Here is a 20260-nt window from a genome sequence, read left to right as displayed (position 1 = left end):
TATAATACTATTTCTGCTTAGAACTGAAAGTCCTAAGACAACCCAACAAAGCTATTCTCATCTTTCTTAAAAGATCAGTCTTACTTCTGATGGGAAGTCAGAAGAAAAAACTAAAATGACCAAAGAATACATTTTATTGTACATGACTAGCAAAACTTATCAAAATGAAGGTAAATAAAGAAATAAAATCTCTTCATACCTGTCACATTGCTGCATTATGGAAATTTCTTTGATTATTTCCTGAAGATCTGACTCAACAGGTACTTGTTTAATTGCCACAACTTGACCAGATTCCTTATGTATTGCTTTAAATACACTTCCATAAGACCTAAAAGAAACCAAGACATTCCTTTATTTTTTTCCCTTCAAACACCATAACTATTAGAGAAAGAGTCTGAGTCTTCACATGTAGTCTTTTCTAATTTAAAATACTACTCAATGGTGACAAATCAAAGGAAACAAATTTTAAAAGTGAATTATATCTTAGCTTTAATGCTTCAATTATAGACTTAAAATTCATTAAAATCACCAAATTAATAGAAAAAGATGTGCTGTGTTTCTTATGAATGAAAGAAATAGACTTACGGTTTGTCAACTCAAACAAGTGCAGCGTTAAGAAGATATATAAATGGAAGTTAAAAGAATGGAATATAGAATAAAAACAGCCAAAATCTCATGTTAGGAGAAAAGGCTGATCTCACCTTAAGCAAAATCACCCGCAAAATATCAGAGTCCCACACCTGCCCAGACTGCTTAGGGGTAACTGAAACCTTCACCATGGGTTTGTGTGTATATGTGTGTGTGTGTGTATAGTCCTAATTTACACACACGCACATATACAGGTAAACCCACTTTTCAAAAGTTCGCTTTACGCCCCTTCATTTTTACAAAAGGCCTGGATTAACACCTGTTTCACTAACCAGATGAATTTCGAAGAGGATTTACACTTTTATAAAAAAAGGTGAAAACAAAAACAGCATTCAACATTTATTTTTGCAGGAGCCATTAGAGAGGGAGAAAGTACCATGAGCAGCAACAGTGGCCCCACCAAGCTCATTCCTAGAACTACACTCAGCATCAAGCCACCATATCTCTGAGCTTTGTCTGAGAGGATCTGTGCTTTATCTCACAATTTATTTTGCGTAACTGTTAGCAAGATGTGTTGTAATGTATCTGCTTCAGCTCCTCTGTCCATGGAATCTCCAGGCAAAAATACTGGAGTGGGTAGCCATTCCCTTTCTCCAGGGGATCTTCTGACCCATAGATCAAACCTGCGTCTTTTGTGTTGCAGGCAGATTATCATTTGAGCCACCAGGGAAGCCTTTCTTTGCATTACAACGTTTCAACTTACTAAAGGTTTCATAAGAATGCTCTACTTTCAGAGAGCAAGGGAAATCTGTATCTCCCCCTTTGAAGCCATATATATATACACACACACACACACACATATATATGTGTGTGTGTGTCTGTGTATGTGTGTGTATTGCCCCTCAAAAGCTAGTCTAGACTCAGAGCTAGATTAACTACTGCCAATTAAGCAACACCATCAGTCTCTTCTAAGGTCTTTCTGTTACTACAAAAGAAAACTGGGAACCACATTTCCCAGATTTCCCTTCCCTGAATGGATCCCAGTTAAAGAGTCTGGCAATGAGAAGAACATTCATGAAATCTGAATGGCAAAAAGCTGAGGAAAGACCATCACTTTTCAAATACAGCTGCAGCAGATGCCTGACCCAATATCAGATACACAGTGGCTTCTGGCTGAGCCTCTTGATAACCACCACACTGCTGCTGCTCCAAAGAGAGTTGGTGGGAGCATCTAAATGATTCTTAGGGATTCCAGCAGAGCCCATGTGAGCTTTTGAGAAACACCACTTCAGTGCTTCAAACTGAGATCTTCAGCACTAGCTTCTCTGAGCTTCAGTGACAGTCCATAACCTTTGCAGCCCTGGCCTTTCCACAAGTCATTTGAGCTCCAAATTTCATAATAAACTCTTTATACCTGGAGTTCATAGAGTAACCTTTCTTTTCCTAACCATGATCTGCTACCAATAGTTTTGGGGAAGGAAGTGGTTCCAAGGAAGTGGTTCCAAAGGAAAGAATCTTAAGAAATGGGAATCTTGGATTAGTTCTTTCTTAGATTTAAAGATGGTAATGACTTCAATGCAAGGGACAAGAAGAACACTGAGACTAAGGTATCTGATGGCAAAATAATTATTTAAATTATTATCCTTAGTTCCTGGAGTCTAGAGAAAGCTTTAGAAGATCAAGTACCTGAATCAATTGAATGTTACAGTGAAAATAAGAGTACAAAAACTGCAGAATGGAATGGCTGCTCCTGACTAAGCTGGAAAAGTCATAAAACAAATATAACAAGCTCAGGGCTTAAATTCCCAGGCCAAGACTGAGAGAGCCAGAGAACTTCTGAACGCTTCAAAGAAAATCTTATTTCTTATATGTCCAGGACTGAGACTTCTGCAACCCAACATCTAATCTTGCCAGAAGCTGAATTACAATGCACTCAATTCACAACATCACCAGGTCTTACTATGTTTCACTGTGAGTTCTCTTTCATATCATTACCTAATATCCCTCGTCATTCTTTATCTGAATATTAACTCCTCTTTACTCACTTAAGATCTTTTAACTTTAATTTACCTGATATAAACATTGCCATTTGTGCTTTCTTTTTTGATATGATTACCTCTTTCTTATCTGATGTCTCTAATAGGAAATACCATTATATGTCCACCCTTTGTGTTACACAGGCTCTTAAAAACAGCATATAGCTAAGTTTTGCATTTTAATTGACCCTAATAGTCTGTCTATGGGAGAACTGATATTTAGTGAAAAATACATTTCACTTTATTCCTTCTAACTTAAATTTATCTTACTATTTTATATTTTTGTTTTCTCTATTTCCTTTTCCCTGTTCTTACTGATCTAACCTGTTTTGTGTTTTATGCCTTTATTATCTTGGAAGTTCTCCTATACTTTTGGTTTTTCATTATGGAGTATGATGCTAGCTTGGGCTTGTCATATATGACCTTTGCTATGTTCAGGTATTGTTACATTCCCTCTGTACGTTTACTGTTGAATTCAGTCAAATATACTCTAGTGAAGGACTAATCTTACATGGGACGTTATAACTGTTCTGTCATTATCTAAATTCTACTTTTGTATTTTTTGTACTTACCCTTCTCCCAGTTTCTCTAATACATCAAAAACTTCTTCAGGCTGCTTAGTCAAACTGTCTTCACTCAGCTTTTTTAGCTTACTAATGAGAAAAACAAAAGAAAAAGCATTTTCTGTTAAGATCTCTTATACATTTAAAAATTTTAAGAGACAATATATTCAGATGGTTCAAAACTCAAAAATACAAAAAAAGTATACAGTATACAGTCTCCTTGCAACTCCTGTTCTTAATTTTCCCAGAAACACCTCAAAGAATAAGCACTTTTATTACCTTCCTGTGAAACCTTTATAAAAATATTTCTATTTCTCCCCCTTTTTAACACACAATATAGCATTTTATACACACACTGTATATATACTGTTTTACCCACGCTGTTACATACTTTGATGTTTTTACGTAACAACATAAAATCTTTGTTGGAGATCTCTACAACATAAATTCATAGACAGCATCTTCATTCTTTTCTTTTTTCTCAGCAATCCTTCACTTATAGATATCTAGGTTCCCTTTTGCTATTATAAACACTGCAATAAATAAGCTTATAGGTAAGTCAGCTCATACATGTGCTTGTGTATCTTTAGGATAAATTCCCAAACGTGAAACTGTGAGAGCAAGAAAATATATAAACACACAAAATATAGACGTGTGTGTGTGTCTGTGTGTGTGGCTCAGTCGCTTCAGTCATGCTCGACTCTTTATGACCCTATGGAGCGTAGCCCGCCAGTTTCCTCTGTCCAAGAACACTGGAGGGGGTTTGCCATGCCCTCCTACAATGGATCTTCCTGACCCAGAATCCGTGTCTCCTGCATTGCAGGCGGATTCTTTATCACTGACCCACCAGGGAAGACCATATAGAAGTATACATAATGATAAGTAAGTACATATACTATAAGCATAACCGTATTTCATAATATAAATTTAATAACATAATAAAATCACTATTATAATAACTATATATTCTTAAAATTGCTGATTGATTATATTAAGTATATTTATCTACTAGTAGTATATTTATCTACTACAATTGTACATTATATCAATATATATGTATATTAATTGACACCAGCAAATTGCCCTCTGGGGGGCTTACACCAATTTACTTTCCTACCAGTATTACATGAGAAATCTTCTTTTCCCACAATTCCACCTACAGAGTACTAAACTCTATATCTAGATAGATATATTAAAGTCTGTATTTAGAAATATTTGGATTTCAGCCAATATATTAGGTAAAAACTTGTAACTCAGATTTATTTTGTATTTCTCCTACTGTGAGTGAAGTTGAGCATCTTTTAATATAGTATGAAGCAAAATCATCTATTCATGATTTCTGTTCACTTTTCTTCTGGGTTTTTGGTTCTTTTCTTATCTGTGCACAGAGATAAGAAAAGGTTTAGGTTGCAAATATTCCCACTTGTAGTGACTTTACTTATGAGTTTTTAGTTTTATGGGCTACTTGACTGGTTGCCATAGAGAAAACTTTTTAATTTATTTTTGCTTTTTTAAAAGTTATCCACAGTATGGCATGGGCTGAAATATCTAGAAACAAGACATTACACATGGTGTGTTTGACAGACCAAAAGTAATTCCATATGAATAAAGTAAAATGGTCAGGATGCAGAGGTAAGAAGAGTCGGTTAAAAAGAGTCTTGTAAACCATATTAAGGAGCTCTGTTTTTAAAAGATCACTTCCCTGTAATCAAGAAGGAGGACATGCAATAAGTAACAATAGAGAAGGGAAACTAGCAGGGGGTTGTTCAAAATATGGATGCAAAGAACATAGTAGCAGTGGCAATAAGAACTGAGATAAGATAAGCTAATCAAGATACTGAGCAGGCACAGTCAACAGAAAGTGGTTTTGATTAAATATGCGGAGATGCAAGAAACACAGAAGTTGAGAATGTCTCTTAAGCCTTTGGTTCAAGCAAATGACTAGAGGTAATGTTATTTACCAAACTAAAGAACATCAGAAAAAAGCTTGAAGAGGAACGTGTTGGGTTTAACTCCTCTCATCCAAATGTATATTTCCAGTAACCAACTGTTTATATGAATCCCAGGAGAGATCTGAATTGGCAACGTCATTTTTTGGTGTTATGGTAAAGAATCTACCTGCAATGCAGAAGACCCAGGTTCAATCCCTGGATCAGGAAGATCCCCTGGAGAAGAGAATGGCTACCCACTCCAGTATTCTTGCCTGGAGAACTCCATGGACAGAGGAGGCTGGCGGGCTCTGGTCCATGGGATTGCAAAGAGTTGGACACAACTGAGTGACTAACACAAACACACACACACACACAGCACACAGATGAAGCCTAAAGGTATGATAAGGGATAAAGCCATCAAGAAAATGTCTAAGAAGAAATAGGATCAAAGAGAAAAGAGACCCCAGGAAAACATCAATAATTAAGAAATGAGGTCATGAAGGACAAGAAAGTAGTACTTGACCACTTTCAAGAATGCTACTGAAAGTTCAAACAACTTAAAAATTTGAAAGTGTCCATTACAGGACTTCCACTTCTGACTACAAGGAAGTAAGAGGATATTATCTGTCTGCTGTAAACAGCTAAAAAACTCAAAAAAAAAATTATGGGAAACTATTTTCACACATTAGATATCAGACATTTCAGGACTGTGATCCATAAGAAAAGAAATGAGAAAAGCCCTGCCATTGCCCAGGCTTTACATCTAAAGGCTATATCCAAAATGTAGCACACTGAGAGGAACTCAAAGAGCCCAGCAATTTTGCTGAGTTAAAGAAACAAAGATGAGAGTCTGGAGAGGCAAGGCAAATAAAATTTACACTACAGAACACCTGTGAGAAAAGAGTTATACTGAGAAAGAAGTCCACCAATCTACTGAACAGTTCCCTTGACTATTTAGCTGAATGCCAATCCGTACATGCTTACAAAAACATGCTACAGAGCCCAACAAAATCGATTTCCTAAGGAGAAAAAAAAAGATTTTTAAAAAGAACAACTCCCAGAGATCACACAAGGCTGAGAATCTTTCCCACCAACAATCGTTAAGTCAACAACAGTTATGAGAATACATCCCCGAACAGCCTTGTTTTACAAGAGACCGCATTAGCAAAGCATAAAGGCTACTTGGCGTGCATACCCAGGTGCCCAACTCTTATCGACCCCAGAGCCCACCAGGCTCCTCTGTCCAAGGATTCTCCAGGCAAGAATACTGGAGTGGGTTACCATGCCCTCCTCCAAGGGATTTTCCTGATCCAGGAATTGAACCTGTATCTCCTGCATCACCCTCATTGCATGCAGATTCTTTACTGAGCCAGCAGTGAAGCCCAAAGGCTACTTAAGACTTCCCAAAAGGAGCTTAAAAACAGGCTTCAAAAGCACTGAGCCAATCTACAAGGTAACTTAACTGCCTACCAGAACAAGTCTATAGGGGCATACCTTCTTTTATTATGTTTTACAGATACTGAGGTTTTTTGTTACAAAAGTTAAGGTTTGTGGCAACCCTGCCTAAAACAAAACCATGGGTACCATTTTTCCAACAGCATTTGCTCCCTTTGTGTCATGTGTCACATTGTGGTTATTTTCACAATATTTCAAACTTTTTCATTATTATTATGTTTTTATAATGATCTGTACGCAATGATCTTAGATGTTACCATTGCAATGTGTTTTGGGATTCCATGAACTGCACCCATATGAGCCTAATAAATGTTATCTGTGCTGACTGCTCCACCAATTGGCCATTCCCCATCACTCTCCCTTTTCCTCAGGCCTCCCTATTCTGAGACAAAACAATATCGAAATTAAGCCAACTACTAACTCTAAAACAACCTCCAAGTGTTCAAGCAAAAAGAAGAGTCACCCATTTCTCATTTTAAATGAAAAGCTGGAAATGACTAAGCTTAGTGGAGAAGGTTTGTCAAAAGCTGAGATAGGCCATAAGCCAGGCCTCCTGTGCTAAACAGTTACCCAAGTTGTGAATGCCAAGGAAAAGTTCTTTGTTGTTTGTTTTTAATTTATTTTTAATGGGAGGGTAATTGCTTTGCAGTGTTGTGTTGGTTTCTTTCATACATCAACATGTATCAGCCTTAGATATACATACGTCCCCTCCCTCTTGAAACTCCCTCCCACCTCCCACCCCTCTAGGCTGTCACAGAGCATTGGCTGAGTTCCCTGAGTCACAGAGGAAATGCCCACTGGCTATGGGCATGTTTCAGTACTGCTCTCTCAAGTATCCCATCCTCTCCTTCCCTCGCTGTGTCCATAAGTCTGTTCCCTATGTCTACCACTGCCCTGCAAGCAGGTTCATCAGTACAATTTTTATATTAATAGATTCCATATATGTGTGTTAATACATGGTATTTATTTTTCTCTTTCTGACTTACTTCACTCTGTATAACAGGCTCTAGTTTCACCCACCTCACCAGAACTCACTCAAATGTGTTCCTTTTTGTGGCTGAGTAATGTTCCATTGTATATATGTACCACAGCTTCTCTATCTATCTGTCAATGGACAGCTAGGTTGCTTTCATGTTCAGCTATTGTAAATAGTGCTGCAATGAATGTTGGGGTACATATGTCTTCTTTTAGAATTATGGTTTTCTCAGGGTATGTGGCCAGTAGTGGGATTTCTGGGTCATATGGTAGATTATTCCTAGCTTTTCGAAGAAATCTCCATACTGTTCTCCATAGCGGCTATATGGGAAAAGTTCTTGAAGAAAAGTTAAAGCACTACTCCACTGAACACACAAATGATAAGAAAACAAAACAGCCTTACTGCAGATAAGCAGAAAGTTTTAGTAGTCTGGTTAGATCAAACAAGCCACAGCATTACCTTAAACCAAAGCTTAATCCAGATCAAAGCCCTGATTTTCTATGAATCTTTACCAGCTGAACCACAAGGGAAACCCATCTATGAAGACAGAGAAAGGTAAAGAAGTGGCAAAGGGGAAGTCTGTAGCTGCAAAGGGTGATTCACGGGTTTTAAGGAAAGAATCCATCTCCACAACATGAGAGTGCAAGGTGAAGTAGAAAGTACTCATGTAGATGCTGCAGCGAGTTACACAGAAGACCTAGCAAGATGCAGGCACCTACACTAAACAAGATCATGACATCCCGTCCCATCACTTCATAGCAAATAGACGTGGAAAGTGGAAACAGTGACAGATTTCATTTTTTTGGGCTCCAAAATCATTGTGGACAGTGACTGCAGCCATGAAATTAAAAGATGCTTGCTCCTGGGAAGAAGTGAAGTGAGTGAAAGTGGCTCAATCATGTCCAACTCTTTGCGACCCCATGGACCATACAGTCCATGGAATTCTCCAGGCCAGAATACTGAAGTGGGTAGCCTTTCCCTTCTCCAGGGGATCTTCCCAACGCAGGGAGTGAACCTAGGTCTCCCGCATTGCAGGCAGACTCTTTACCAGCTGAGCCACAATGGAAGCCCAAGAATAATGGATGGGTAGCCTGTCCCTTCTCCAGCGGATCTTCCTGATCCAGGAACTGAATTGGGGTCTCCTGCATTGCAGGTGGATTCTTTACCAACTGAGCTATCAGGGAAGCCCTCCTTGGAAGAAAAGCTATGTCAAACCTAGAGAGCAGAGAAATCACTTTGCCAACAAAGGTCTATCTAGTCAAAGCTATGGTTTTTCCAGTAGTCATGTATGGATGTGAGAGCTGGACCATAAAGAAGGCTGAGCACCAAAGAATTGATACTATTGAATTGTGGTGCTGGAGAAGACTCCTGAGAGTCCCTTGGACTGCAAGGAGATCCAACCAGTCCATCCTAAAGGAAATCAGTCCTGAATATTCATTGGAAAGACTGATGCTGAAGCTGAAGCTCCCATATTTTGGCCACCAATGCAGAGCCAACTCATTGGAAAAGACCCTGATGCTCAGAAAGACTAAGGACAGAAGGAGAAGGGGACAAAAGAGGATGAGATGGTTGGATGGCATCGTCAACTCAATGGACATGAGTCTAAGCAAACTCCAGGAGACACTGAAGGATAGGGAAGCCTGGCATGCTGCAGTCCACAGGGTCCCAAAGAGTCTAATGCACCCTGGGGACTGACCGACAACACTAAACAACAGATTTCCAATATCAATGCAACAGTCTTATATTGCAAGAAAATACCATTGAGGACTTTAACAGCTAGAGAGCCAGGTCAACGCCTGGCTTCAAAGCTTCACAGGGCAAGAGCTAATGAAGCTGGTGAGTTTAAGTTGACACCAATGTTCATTTACCCTCTGAAAATCCTAGGGTCCCTAAGGATTATGCTAAATCCACTCTGCCTGTGCTCTGTAAGTAGAATAATAAAGCCTGAATGACAATACATCTGTTTTACAACTGAATATTATAAGCCCACTCTTGAGACCTGCTGCTCAGAAAAAAAAAGATTCCTTTCAAAACATTACTACTCATTGACAATGCACTTGGTCACCCAAGAGCTCTTTGAAAATGCACAAAGATAATACTGTTTTCCTTCCTGCTAACACAACGTCCATTCTGCAGCCCATGATCAAGGAGCAATTTCAACTTTTAAGTATTATTACTTATATATATATTTCATATACACCCTTATGATATGTATTTCATAAAGCTATTAAGTGTCATAGATAGTGATTCCCTTGATAGCTCTGGGCAGAGTAAACTGAAAACCTTCTGTAAAGGATTCACCAATCATAAGGATATTAATGATTCAAAGGAAGAGGTCAAAATATCAACATCAATAATGGTTTGAAAGAATTGAGTAGAAATCTCATGGATGACTTTAAGAGGTTCAAGACTTCAGTGAAGGAAAATATTGCAGATGTGATAGAAACAGCAAGAGAACTAGAATTTAGAACTGGAACTTGAAGATGTGACTGAACTGCTGTAATCTCATGATAAAACTTTAGCAGATGAGGAGTTGTCTCTTATGGATGAGCAAAGAAAGTAATTTCTTGACACAGAATCTACTCCTGATGAAGCCGTTACAAAGACTGTTGAAATGATAACAAAGGATGCAAAATATGGCATAAACTTTAGTTGTTGAAACTGTAGCAATGTTTAAAAGGACAGACTCCGATTTTGAAAGAGGTTCTACTGTGGGTAAAACGCTATCAAGCAGCACTGCACACTACAGAGAAATCACCTGGGAAAGAAAGAGTAATCGATGTGGAGAACTTTACTCTTGTCTTATTTTAAGGAACTGCCACAGCAGCCCCAACTTTCATCAGCCACCACCCAGATGAGTCAGCAGACATGAACATCAAGGCAAGAACCTTCACCAGCAAAAAGATTATATCTTATTGAAGGTTCAGATGATCATTTGGAGAAGGCAATGGCACCCCACTCCAGCATTCGTGCCTGGAAAATCCCATGGATGGAGGAGCCTGGTAGACTATAGTCCATGGGGTCACGAAGAGTACGACACGACTGAGCGACTTCACTTTCACTTTTCACTTTCATGCATTGGAGAAGGAAATGGCAACCCACTCCAGTGTTCTTGCCCGGAGAATCCCAGGGACGGGGAAGCCTGGTGGGCTGCCATCTATGGGGTCACACAGAGTCGGCCACGACTGACATGACTTAGCAGCAGCAGATGATGGTTAGCATTTTTTAGCAGTAAAGTATTTTCAATTAAGGTATATTACATTGTTTTCTGGACAACACTACTGCCCACTTAATAGACAACAGTACAGTTTAAACTCAACTTTTCTGTGTACTTGGAAACCAAAAAATTCATGTGATTCACTTTGTTGCAATACTCACTTCATTGCAGTTGTCTGAAACTGAATCCTCAATATCTCAGAGGCATGCCTGGAACTCTTTAAAAACTTAAAATCCAGCCTCCACAATGTAAAAATTCTAAATGTCAAGAATTCAATCAAAAATTACTAGACATAAGAAAAACTGGGAACTATGACTCACAAAAAGGAGAAAACTTAGTCAATTAAAACAGACACACATATACACAAAATAAAACCAGACACAGAAATGGCAGAAACAGTAGAATTAACAAAAATAATCTTGTAAAAAGCAAATATAAATATGTCCCACGTACTTAGAGATGTAATGGAAATAGACAGGAAAAAGAGCTAAATTGAAATTTTAGAGATAAAAAAATAAACTATCTGAAATGAAGTTTTCACTGGATAAGACTTGAACAGGTTAGATACTACAGCACAAAAGATAACTTGAAGAAAAAAAAATGTTTTAAGAATAAAGGAAAAAAGAAAAAGCCTGAGCCCCACACGGAAATGAAGAATAGATATTAAAAAACAGAAATAGACAAAAAAGGAAAAAGGGCTTGAGGAGATACTGGTCAAACATTTTTCAAATTTTATAAAAACAATAAAACTAGAGATGCAAGTAACTAACCAAATCTAAAAGGATAAATACACACAGAGAGACAAATCCGATGTATTATAATGAAATTGCCGGTACTGAGAGGTGTGTCAGTAGAAGAAGAAAATACTAAAAGCTAAATACTAAATCACTGCAGATGGTGACTGAAGTCAGGAAATTAAAAGACGCTTACTCCTTGGAAGGAAAGTTATGACCAACCTAGACAGCATATTCAAAAGCAGAGACATTACTTTGCCAACAAAGGTCCGTCTAGTCAAGGCTATGGTTTTTCCTGTGGTCATGTATGGATGTGAGAGTTGGACTGTGAAGAAGGCTGAATGCTGAAGAATTGATGCTTTTGAACTGTGGTGTTGGAGAACTCTTGAGAGTCCCCTGGACTGCAAGGAGATCCAACCAGTCCATTCTGAAGATGAGCCCTGGGATTTCTTTGGAAGGAATGATGCTAAAGCTGTAAGTCCAGTACTTTGGCCACTTCATGCGAAGAGTTGACTCATTGGAAAAGACTCTGATGCTGGGAGGGATTAGGGGCAGGAGGAGAAGGGGACAACAGAGGATGAGATGGCTGGATGGCATCACTGACTCGATGGACGTGAGTCTGAGTGAACTCCAGGAGTTTGTGATGGACAGGGAGGCCTGGCGTGCTGCGATTCATGGGGTCACAAAGAGTCGGACACGACTGAGCAACTGAACTGAACTGAAATACTAAATGTCCCAGGAAAAAGACCTATTACTTAAATAAGGATAAAGACAAAAATGACTATAGTCTTCTTGTCAGACAGTAAGCAAGCCAAAAGACAGTGACTCCTTAAAATGATGAAAGAAAACAATAATCAAAATGCAATTCTATATTTAATGGAAATATCCATTATTGAAAATAATATTTTCAAACAAAAAAAGGTGAGAAAATTCATTATGAGCTGATTTTCACAACAATAAATGGTTAAAAACAGTTCCTTAGGCTACAAGAAATTGATGTCAAAAGGAAACATAAATCTCTACAGAAGAATAAAGAACAACAGCTAGTAAAAAATATAGGGAAAAACAGGGGGAAAAAAGTTTCCCCCATTTAACAACAGCAGAATATAAATTCTTCTCAAATGCACAGAACAGAAACACTCTGCAAAAGGGATGGCATGATAGACCACAAAACTTTTATTTAAAACTTAAGAATACTTTAAGTTTTCTTCTGCAAACAAAATGGAATGAAACCAGGAATCAATAACAGAAAGACAACAAGAAAATCCAAAAACATGTAGACATTAAACAACGTATTCTTAAACAAAAACAGGGTCAAGGAAGAAATCACAAGGAAATTAAGAAAATATCAGGAGGGACTTCCCTGGTGGTCCTATGGTTAAGAATTCACCATCCAATACAGGGGCTGTGGGTTTGACACCTGGTTATGGAGCTGAAATCCCACATGCCTGGTGGCCAAATAAACAAAATATAAAACACAAGCAATATTAACATTCAACTAAGACTTTAAAAATGGTCCACATCAAAAAAAAGAAAGAAAAGAAAATACCTAGAGACAAACAAAAACACAGCATACCAAAACGTCTGGGATGCAGCAAAAGCAACATTAAGAGAGCAGTTTATAGCAGTAATCCCTTCTATTTAAAAAGATCTCAAAGCAACAATGTGACTTTACACATCAAGAGACCAGAAACACAAATTAAACTCAATATTCACAGAAGAGATGATGAAGATTGGAACAGAGATAAATAAGTGAATACAAAAGAAAATTTTAAAAAATCAACTAAATTGCTATGGTTTGAATATTTGTGTCCTCCAAAAAATATATATTGATGATATCCGAACTCCCAAAGATGATGGCGTTAGGAGCTGGGGCTTTTGGGAGGTGCTTAAGTCATGAAGATGGAACCCTCATGAATGGAATTAGTGCCTTATGAAAAAAGCTCCAGAAAAATCCCCAGCCCCTTCCACCGTGTGAGGACACAGTAAGAAGTGCCAGCAATGAATCAGGAAGAAAGCTTTCACCTGCATGTGACCATGCTGGCACCCCGATCTTGTGCTTCCAAGTTTGCAGAACAGTGAGAAATAAATTCCTATTATTTACAAGCTACCCAGTCTTGGTATCTCAATAAAGCAGACTGAAACCAAGAGCTGGTTTTTTGAGACCAACAAATTGGCAAACCCTTAGCTAGACTAGGGGTTCCCTTATGGCTCAGCTGGTAAAGAATTCTTCTGCAATGAGGGAGGCCTGGGTTCTATCCTTGGTTTGGGAAGATCTCCCGGAGAAGGGAAAGGCTACCCACTCCAGTATTCTGGCCTGGAAAATTCCATGGACTACAGTAAATGGGGTTGCAAAAAGTCGGACACAACTGACTTTCACTTTCACTGTAGCTAGACTGAGAAAATAGAGAATGAAAGAAAGAAGGAAGAAAGAGAAGGAAGACTCAAGAACTAGGATTAGGAATCTAAGAATACATTAAAATTGAAGTCACAGAAATAAAAACTATTGTTAAAAGAATACTATGAACAATGAACCTAAAAGAACTGGGTAAAATCTTAGAAAAATGCAATCTTCTAAGACAGAATTGTGAAGAAATAGAAAATGTCAACAGTAAGGAAACTGAAGATATAATCAAAAACCTCTCACCAAAGAAAAACACAGGACTAGATGGCTTTGCTGGAGAATTCTACCAAACATTTAAGGAAGAATTAACACCAATACTCCTTCCAAAGAATTCAACTCTTCCAAAGCATTGAAAAAAAGGAAAACTTAAAAACTCATTCATTGAGGCCAGTATTATTCTGATATTGCTGCTGCTGCTAAGTCGCTTCAGTCGTGGCCGACTCTGTGCGACCCCATAGACAACAGCCCACTAGGCTCCCCCGTCCCTGGGATTCTCCAAGCAAGAACACTGGAGTGGGTTGCCATTTCCTTCTCCAATGCATTAAAGTGAAAAGTGAAAGTGAAGTCGCTCAGTCATGCCTCACTTTTAGTGACCCCATGGACTGCAGCCCACCAGGCTCCTCCGTCCATGGGATTTTCCAGGCAAGAGTACTGGAGTGGCTTGCCATTGCCTTCTCCAATACAAAGTTTAGTTATTATTACACTCTAACTGAATTTGTTGTTGGTAAATTAGTGGTGATAAAACATCAAATATACTAAAATTTAATCTTAAATAGGAAGCCTGGCATTCATTTTTTTTCCCTTTTATGTGTCTCTGTAGTTACTTTAAACCACTCTGAGAAAAAAATGAACATAGGATTGAAGGAAGTTGGGTACTTGGAGAGTGTATGTGCCAATTAAATACACAGATGTATTGAGTACATGTACTCAGACTGATGTACTGAGACTGAGTACGGGTATTCAGACATGTACTCAGACTAACAAATGGTTAGCTCTTAATTGCTTTACTGTCACAGCAGTGTAGTTAGTACAGAGCATTGGTGGAGGTGAACATAAAAGCACATTCAATCCATTTTTTTGCATCTACAGTGTAACTTGCATGTATGTCATTGGATGGTTTAATTTTAAAGCACTTACTAATGCACTGTGTAATTTTTAAAAGCCCTGGCATTTGTCTTCTAGTTAGGTTTCTCCATTTCATTACCAAGTCAGTATAGTTTACATCCTTAAAAGAATGATGCTTCAGCAATATATAAAAACCCAAGCAAGTAAGACTAAGGGAAATAGCTGTTAGAAGTCATTTTTAAGTATCTTAATACTACCAGGCATGTAAGTTGATTACAGAGAGGCTGTTTTAATGTCAGAGTTGAGATGCAGCAACGTTAAAGCAAGTGTGCAAGTTCTTTTGCAAAATCACCAAATTCTAAAAACTAAGCTACAAGCCTATAAACTATCAAGAATCAGAAAATAATGAGTCACATAATGAGCTGTATGAGGAGGGCAGGGTTGGTAACTCAATGATCCAATCAGAACAAATTTAAGAGTAGATTTTAGTATATTTGATGTTTTATCACCACTAATTCTGATATTGCTTCTGCTGCTGCTGCTGCTAAGTCACTTCAGTGGTGTCCGACTCTGTGTGACCCCAGAAATGGCAGCCTACCAGGCTCCCCCGTCCCTGGGATTCTCCAGGCAAGAACACTGGAGTGGGGTGCCATTGCCTTCTCCAATGCATGAAACTGAAAAGTGAAAGTGAAGTCGCTGAGTCCTGTTCAACTCTTTGTGACCTCATGGACTGCAGCCCACCAGGCTCCTCCGTCCATGGGATTTTCCAGGCAGGAGTACTGGAGTGGGGTGCCATTGCCTTCTTCCAATTCTGCTATTAAGACCATACAAAGATACAACATGGAAAAACAAAAACTACAGACTAATATTCCCAATAAATGCTGACACAAAAATACTCAACAACTACTAATAAACCAAATCCACAAGGCTATGGTTTTTCCTGTGGTCATGTATGGATGTGAGAGTTGGACCGTGAAGAAGGCTGAACTCTGAAGAATTGATGCTTTTGAACTGTGGTGTTGGAGAAGACTCTTGAGAGTCCCTTGGACTGCAAGGAAATCCAACCAGTCCATTCTGAAGGAGATCAGCCCTGGGATTGCTTTGGAAGGAATGATGCTAAAGCTGAAACTCCAATACTTTGGCCACCTCATGCGAAGAGTTGACTCAATGGAAAAGACTCTGATGCTGGGAGGGATTGGGGGCAGGAAGAGAAGGGGATGACAGAGGATGAGATGGCTGGATGGCATCACTGACTCGATGGACGTGAGTCTGGGTGAACTCCGGGAGTTGGTGATGGACAGGGAGGCCTGGCGTGCTGCAATTCATGGGGTCGCAAAGAGTTGGACACGACTGAATGATTGAACTGAACTGAACAGCACATTAAAAGGATTATATACTATGATCAAGTAGAATTTATACCTAGAATATAAGAACAGTTCAATAAATGAAAATCAACAACTAACAAAATAAAGAACAAAAACTGCATGATCATGTCAACTGACAAAATAAAAGCATCTGACAAAATTCAATACCCTTTCATACTGATAAAAACACTCAACAAACTAGAAATAAAACCACTCAACATAATGAAAAGTTCAAGAGAGTGAATGGTCAAAGACTAAAAGCTTCTCTTCTAAGATAAGGAACAAGGCAAGAATGCCCGCTCTTGTCACTACTATTCAACACAGTACCAGAAGTTCAAACCAGAGAAATCGGACAAGAAACAGAAATAACAGGCAAAGGAGAATTGTAAAAGAAGTAAAATTATCTCAATTCACAAACGACTTGACCTCGTATGTATAGAACTCTAAACATTACACATATATACACAAAAAACTGTTATTAACTAATGAATGATTTCAGCAAAGTTGCCGCATACAAAATCAACACCAAAAAATCAATTACACGTCTAATACATTAACAATACCCAAAAATAAAATGAAGTTAAGAAAACAATCCCATTTTTATAGCATAAAAAAGGGAAAAGTACTTAGAAACTGAACTAAGGAGGTAAAAGACTTATAAACTGAAAACTACAAAACATTGCTAAAAGTAAAAATAATAAAAGAATATACAAATAAATGGACATACACCCTATGTTCAAGGATTGGTTGGAAGACTTAATACTGTTTAAATCAATCTATAGATTCAACGCAATTTCTATCAACATCCCATGACTTTATTTTTTCCCAGAAGTGGGGAAAAAAAAAAAATCCTCCAATTCATATGGAATTTCAAGGAGTCCCAAATAGCCAAAACAATCTTGAGGAGATAAAACAAAGTTAGAGGTCTCCCAATTTCTGATTTCAAAACATACTACAAAACAAAAGTAATCAAGACACTGTGGTACTGATTAAAGTCAGTACCACAAACTAACACAACAGAACAGAGCCCAGAAATAAACCCCTGTGTGCAAGACCAAGTGATTTTCAAAGGGTGTCAAGACTACACAGTGGGGAAAGGACAGTCTCTTCAACAAATGGTCCTAGGAAAATTGAATGTCTACACGCAAAAGAAAGAAGCTGGACTTTTACCTTACAAAAACGTTTAAAATTAACTCAAAATCTACAAGACATAAATATAAGACCCAACCTTGAAGAAAACATCTGGGAAAAGATTTAGGACACTTGATTTGAAAATGATTTCTGTAAAATAACAAAATAAAAATCCTAAAATTTAGGTGAAATGACAAAAAGGCCCGGAATTGCCAAAGCAATTCTGAAGAAAAAGAACAAAGCTGAAGGCACTAACTTTCCAGACTTCAGACTATGCTACAAAGCTACAGTAATCAAAACAGCATGGTACTGACACAAAGACAGACATGTATAATAGAGCAATGGAACAGAACAGAGTGCCCAGAAAGAAACCCTTGCATCTGCAATCAACCAACCTATGACAAAAGAGGCAAGCATCCACAATGGAGAAAAGACAGTATGTTCAAAAAGTAATGTTGAGAAAGCTGGACAGCTACATGTAAATCAATGAAACACACTCTCATACCATGTACAGAAGTAAATTCATGGTTTAAAGATATGACACCATAAAACTCCTGGAAGAGAACACATGCAAAACATTCTGACATAAATCAAAGCAATATTTTCTTAGATCAATTTCCCAAAGCAAAAGAAATAAAAACACAAATAAACAAACAGTACCAAATGGAATTTAAAAGCTTTTGTCTGGCAAAAGAACCATCAACAAAACAAAAAGAAAACTTACAGGAGAAAATATGTACAGGTGATACAATGGACAAGGGGTTAATATACAAACATTTCATATAATTCAGTATATAAAAAAAAAAAAAAAAAAAAAACAAAGAACCTAGTCAAAGATTGGCTAGAAGACCTGAACAGACATTTCTCCAAAGAAGATATACAGATGGCCAACAGGCACATGAAAAGATGCTCCACTCTGTTAATTATTAAAGAAATGCAAATCAATACCACACTGAGGTGTCACTGGTCAGAATGGCTATCATCAAAAAGTCTACACATAAAAAATGCTAGAGAGGGTGTGGAGAAAAGGGAACCCTCCTACATTATTCATGGAAATGTAAACTGGTGCAGCCAATATGGAAAACAGTATGGAGGTTCCTTAAAAGAACTAAAAATAGAGCTACCATATGATCCAGCGATCCCTAGGATATATATTCCTAGGTACACACATCCAGAAAAGAAGAAAACTCAAAAAGATACATGCACCTCAATGTTCATAACAGCACTATTTACGATAGCCAACACACAGAAACAACCCAAGTGCCCATCAATAAATTATTGTCTTATACATACACACACACACACACAAATTGGAATGTCATTCATGAAAAAGAATGAAGGATTTCCATCTGCAGCAACATGAACAGACCTTGAGAACAGTATGCTGAGTGAAGTACGTCAGACATAGAAAGACAAATATGATACATCACTTATATGTGGAATCTAAAAGATAATACAAATGAATTTATATACACATAGGAACTGACTCTCAGACACAGAAAACAATTTATGGTTACCAAAAAGTGGGAGGTGGAGAGGGATGAATTATGAGTACGAAATTAACAGGTAAATACTACTATATATAAAATAGATAAGCAACGTATTCCATTTATAACATGGAGAACTGTATACAATATCTTTCAGTAAATTGTAATGGAAAATAATCTGAAAAAATATGCATAACTGAATCACTTTGCTATACATCTGAAACATAATAAATGAACCATATTGTAATTTTTTTAATGTGAAAATAATTCCAATGATGAGCAATCATTTTTAAGGTATTAATACTTAAGGACTGTAGTTTTAAAATCAATCTGCTGTCACATTACCATAATCATAGATTAATTTTTTAGTATTATTAGAGATGTGTGCTTATAACACCTTTGTGCTTGTAATTCAAAGTAGAACCATAAAATTTTCTAATCTTCTACAGAAACTGTATATGAATTTGTTCTGAAATAAAAATATTGTCTGGGGAAAAAAAACAGACCTAGTGAAAAGTAAGAGTCAAAAGAGACTTCAAAGCTATAGGTTTCAATGCGCTCCCCAACCATACACATATACATCAGCAGAGACTGGAAGTCATATGGGCACAATGTGTTCAAGCACAACTTTTGCACAAATCACTGATGAACAAGGCAATCCCAAAGACTTCTGGCTAGAAAACTAAAAATAAAAGATGTGAGCAAAGGTATTACCAGCCAAGCACTGCAGGGAGATAGATGCCACAGTTTAAGTTCATGAAAGTTAAAAAAAAAAAAAAAAAGCCTGGGAGGGGGGAGAGAAAAAAAAGCCTGGGAGGGAGGAGAGAAACCAGAGTTCCTACAATGTATTATTTTACAAGTCCAGTTTTAAACAAACAAAAAATTATGAAACCTGCAAAGGAAAGTGTGACCCATACTTAGGAAAGCACTCAACAAAACAAAATAGAAGCAACCAATGTAAAAGAAAGCAGTCAACAATGACTCACTGTGGGTCCAGTTATTGGATACATCAGACAAAGGCTTCAAAGCAGCTACTTTAAATACATTCCAAAAAATCAAACTGTGTTAAGGAAATTAAAAGAAAACACCATGAAAATGATTCAAAAAATAGAGAATCTCAATAGTGATACAGAAACTAATAAAAATGTAAAATTTGGACATGAAAAATATAACACCCTAAAGACAATACATTTAAAGAGTTTGACAGCATTTCTGAGCTAACAAATGAAAAAATCATGAAGATAACTAAATAAAGTATCTTTCCTATAAAAACAGAAAAAGAGTAACGAAAAATCAACATAGCCTCACA

At 37.6% G+C, this 20260-nt stretch overlaps 1 protein-coding gene across 2 annotated transcripts in view; it reads right to left on the bottom strand.

Moving 5' to 3' along the window:
* The window catches only part of STK3 (serine/threonine kinase 3), a 310059-nt gene that overhangs the window by 267906 nt on the left and 21893 nt on the right, over nt 1-20260 (bottom strand). For both annotated transcript variants that reach the window (XM_027561460.1, XM_027561459.1), the window contains exons 2-3: nt 3197-3277; nt 200-328 (exon numbers count right to left, since the gene is read on the bottom strand). In XM_027561460.1, the coding sequence (XP_027417261.1) occupies nt 200-328; nt 3197-3277 (210 nt within the window). The remainder of the gene's footprint in view (nt 1-199; nt 329-3196; nt 3278-20260) is intronic.

Source organism: Bos indicus x Bos taurus, chromosome 14 (assembly GCF_003369695.1).
Source record: "Bos indicus x Bos taurus breed Angus x Brahman F1 hybrid chromosome 14, Bos_hybrid_MaternalHap_v2.0, whole genome shotgun sequence".
Taxonomy (NCBI): domain Eukaryota; kingdom Metazoa; phylum Chordata; class Mammalia; order Artiodactyla; family Bovidae; genus Bos; species Bos indicus x Bos taurus.
This window is presented reverse-complemented; position numbering and strand designations above follow the sequence as displayed.